The 3,422-nt window shown below is 64.5% G+C and overlaps 1 protein-coding gene across 2 annotated transcripts; it reads left to right on the forward strand.

The window, feature by feature from the left end:
• Positions 1–313: 313 nt before the first annotated feature.
• LOC129509078 (left-right determination factor 1-like) lies at positions 314–3,192 on the forward strand. 2 transcript variants are annotated; one of them, XM_055324460.1, is made up of 5 exons: positions 314–563; positions 1,838–1,880; positions 1,983–2,084; positions 2,308–2,550; positions 2,829–3,192. In XM_055324460.1, the coding sequence occupies exons 1-5, from the start codon at positions 314–316 to the stop codon at positions 3,190–3,192; spliced, it is 1,002 nt and encodes a 333-aa protein (XP_055180435.1). The 2 variants fall into 2 exon arrangements, with proteins under 2 accessions (XP_055180435.1, XP_055180434.1); XM_055324459.1 differs by having other exon boundaries at positions 1,838–2,084.
• The last annotated feature ends 230 nt before the right edge of the window (positions 3,193–3,422 follow it).

Here is a 3,422-nt window from a genome sequence, read left to right on the forward strand (position 1 = left end):
ACAGCAGCAGCCAGAGGCCCCAGGCTGGTGTGGCAACCAGACAGGCTCTAGTGCCCCTTCTAGACAGCCCCCTCCTCCAGGCTCCTGGACCTGTTTGGCTGCTGGGCTCCCAGGAGGTCCGAGGGGTGTGACCTTCCTCTCTCCAGGCCTCCCTTCTGGCCTCCCCCCTTCCCTCCCTCCACCCCAGCCAGGCCCAGAGCTGCCTATAAAGCTGGCCCAGCCTGGCCCTCCGCACAGCTGGCTGGGACCCTCCTGAAGCCTCCCAGGGGCACGTCAGCTCTGTTCCTCGTCCTCCTCCCCAGCCAGCGGCACCATGACGCCCATGTGGCTGTGCTGGGCCCTGTGGGCGCTGCCCCTGACCGGCCCCGGAGCTGCCCTGAGCGGGGAGCGGATCCTGGGAGGCCTGCTGCGCCAGCTGCACCTCAGCCAGGTGCCTGTCCTGGATGAGGGCGACGTGGAGGCACTGGTCACCCCTGCCCATGTGACGGCCCAGTACGTGGCCCTGCTGCGGCGCAGCCATGGGGCCCACTCCCGAGGGAAGAGGTTCAGCCAGAGATTCCGAGGTGAGACCTGCCTGCTGGCTGCCGCATCCCGGTCCTTGTGGGGGGGCCCGTTCTGGGGAGGCCATCGGCAGAGCCGGGACGGGGGCCCGTGGACAGCGAGGACGGCTGTATCCAGGCCCTGTCTGGATCTGCATGCCGGCCAGGAGCAGTGGAGGGACCCCTGGGCTTGGGACTCAGCTTTGGTACTTGTTGTCCTGCCCTGGACGAGTCACCCAACAGCTCTGAGCCCGGTGGCTTCTGTGAAATGAGGGTAAAGCAGCTCTGACTACCTCCCAGACCCATGGGCCATTTATGAGACGACCTGGGAGGGCCCATTCCAGCATTTTAAAGTCAGCCTATCAGAGCTGGGCCAGGTGTGAATCCCACCCCACCTTCTTGCCTCCCTGGGGCTGGGGCTCACCTCCTCAGTGCCTGGACACAGACCCACACCTCCTGCTTTCCAGCCAGGCCGGGTCAGGTGCCTGGAGGCCTGGTGACTCAGCAGAGGTGACTGCTGGCAGCCGTGTGGCCGGCAGGTCTGCCGATGAGGCTGCCACCCTGGAGCCCCAGGTGTCAGGGACACATGGACTGGTGTATCTGAGGAGGGTGCTGTACATGTCCTGCCTCTGCCCGGCAAAAGCTGTTTATAGGCCCTGGATTCCTCTTCCTCCAGGTGGGGACATCTCCCTGGGCATGACAGGGAAATGAGAGGAATTCAGGGCTCTTGCTCTGCCTCTTAGGACACTCTTAGGACCAGAGATTTCCATGGTGGGGTTCTCTCCCTCTCTCTCCACTGGCCCTCCCATTTTTGCTGTGTCCTCTTTGCCCAAAGAAGGCTGCATGTCCAGGGGCCTGGCTGGCTTGGTCGGTGGAACACTGGACTCCCGATGTCCCGGTTTTGAGTTTGAGACCCACACTGGGCATAGAGATGACTTAAAAATAAAATCTTAGGGGTGCCCAGGTGGCTCAGTTGGTTAAGTATGGACTCTTGATTTTAGCTGGGGTCATAATCTCAGGTTGGTGACATTGCCCTGGGCTCTGCACTGAGCAAGAAGCCTGCTTGAGATGGTCTCTCTCCCTCTGCCCCCCCCCCCACCAAAATGAAATGAAATGAAATAAAACAAAATAAAATAAATAAAAGTAAAATCTTAAAACGCAAACAAAAAGAAAGGCTGCAAGTCTGTGCACTTGAGGTGAACCCCAGCCCCCAGTCCTCTGTGCAGACTCTGGGCTCTGCTGCCCCTTGAAGCTGCCCTGAGGCTGGAGAGGCATCCTAACCCCATGCCTGTCCCCAGAGGTGGCCGGCAGGTGGCTGGCGACAGAGGCCTCCACGCACCTGCTGGTGTTTGGCATGGAGCAGCGGTTGCCCCCCAACAGTGAGTTGCTGCGGGCGGTGCTGCGCCTCTTCCAGGAGCCGGTACCCAGGGCGGCGCTCCGCAGGCTCCAGCGGCTGTCCCCGCACAGCGCCCGCGCCCGCGTCACCATCGAGTGGCTGCAAGTCCGAGACCACGGCCCCAACCGCACCTCCCTGGTGGACTCCAGGTGGGGGCTGCGAGCGGGGCGGGGCGGGGAGGGAGGGGAGCGCCAGGGGGCGGGTCCCAGCTGGGGGAGACGGCGGGGAGGGGACGGGAGGGGACGGGAGGGGAGGGGGCTGGGGGCGTCCCCAGCGGGGTGGCGCGGAGGGGAGCCACCCCCACCCCCGGGACCCACCCCCCTCCTCCCCAGCTCAGGCCCCTGTCCCCCTTGGCCCCCCTGTGGCACGCAGGCTGGTGTCCCTCCACGAGAGCGGCTGGAAGGCCTTTGACGTGACGGAGGCCGTGACCTTCTGGCAGCAGCTGAGCCGGCCTCGGCAGCCCCTGCTCCTGCAGGTGTCGGTGCAGAGGGAGCACCTGGGCCCGCCGGCCTCCGGTGCCCACAGGCTGGTGCGCTTTGCCTCCCAGGGGCCCACGGGCGCCGGGCAGGGGGAGCCCCGGCTGGAGCTGCACACCCTGGACCTGGGGACCTACGGGTAGGCGCCGGGCCTGTGGATGGGGCACCTAGGGACTGCCACCTCCGTCGAAGGGGCTCTTTTGGGGTGCGGGTGCGGGAAATTTCTCCGGCCACTCTCGGGGCTGATGGCACTTGTTCTGTGCTGTTTGGCCACTGGTAGTCATCCAGCCTTATCACAAGCAGCCGTCTGAACACTGCCAGGATGGAACACTTCCCTCCTAGACGCGCCCCTCCCCCAGGGCCTTCCCCCTGCCCCGGGCACCCTCAGCTGACCCCAGCCTCTCCTTGTCCCCGCAGAGCTCAGGGCGACTGTGACCCCGAGGTGCCGGTGACGCAGGCTGCCCGCTGCTGCCGCCAGGAGGTGTACATTGACCTGCGGGGGATGAAGTGGGCCGAGAACTGGGTCCTGGAGCCCCCCGGGTTCCTGGCCTACGAGTGTGTGGGCACCTGTCAGCAGCCCCCGCGGCCCCTGCCCTTCGAGTGGCCACTCCTGGGGCCACGGCAGTGCGTCCCCTCGGAGACGACATCGCTGCCCATGATCGTCACTGTCAAGGAGGGAGGCAGGCCCAGGCCCCGGGTGGTCAGCCTGCCCAACATGAGGGTGCAGAAGTGTAGCTGCTCCTGGGACGGGATGCCCGTGCCAAGGAAGCTGGAGCCTTAGGTGTGGGGTGCAGTGCCAAGGCCTCTGACCGGACAGGTGCACAGAAGCAGGTCTTGATGTAGGTGTGAAAATCCTCCTTAGTGACCCCCGGCCCAACTCGTCCCTGCTTTACCTCTGCTGCATGGTCTTTTGTTTCCTGTCCTCCTGAGCCTCACCCACCTAAGCACTTCCAAGAGTCACTAACACAGCAGTGAGGACTACCGAGCTTTAGAAGGAAATCCCAGCCTACT

This window comes from Nyctereutes procyonoides, unplaced genomic scaffold, assembly GCF_905146905.1.
Source record: "Nyctereutes procyonoides isolate TBG_1078 unplaced genomic scaffold, NYPRO_anot_genome, whole genome shotgun sequence".
NCBI classification, from domain to species: domain Eukaryota; kingdom Metazoa; phylum Chordata; class Mammalia; order Carnivora; family Canidae; genus Nyctereutes; species Nyctereutes procyonoides.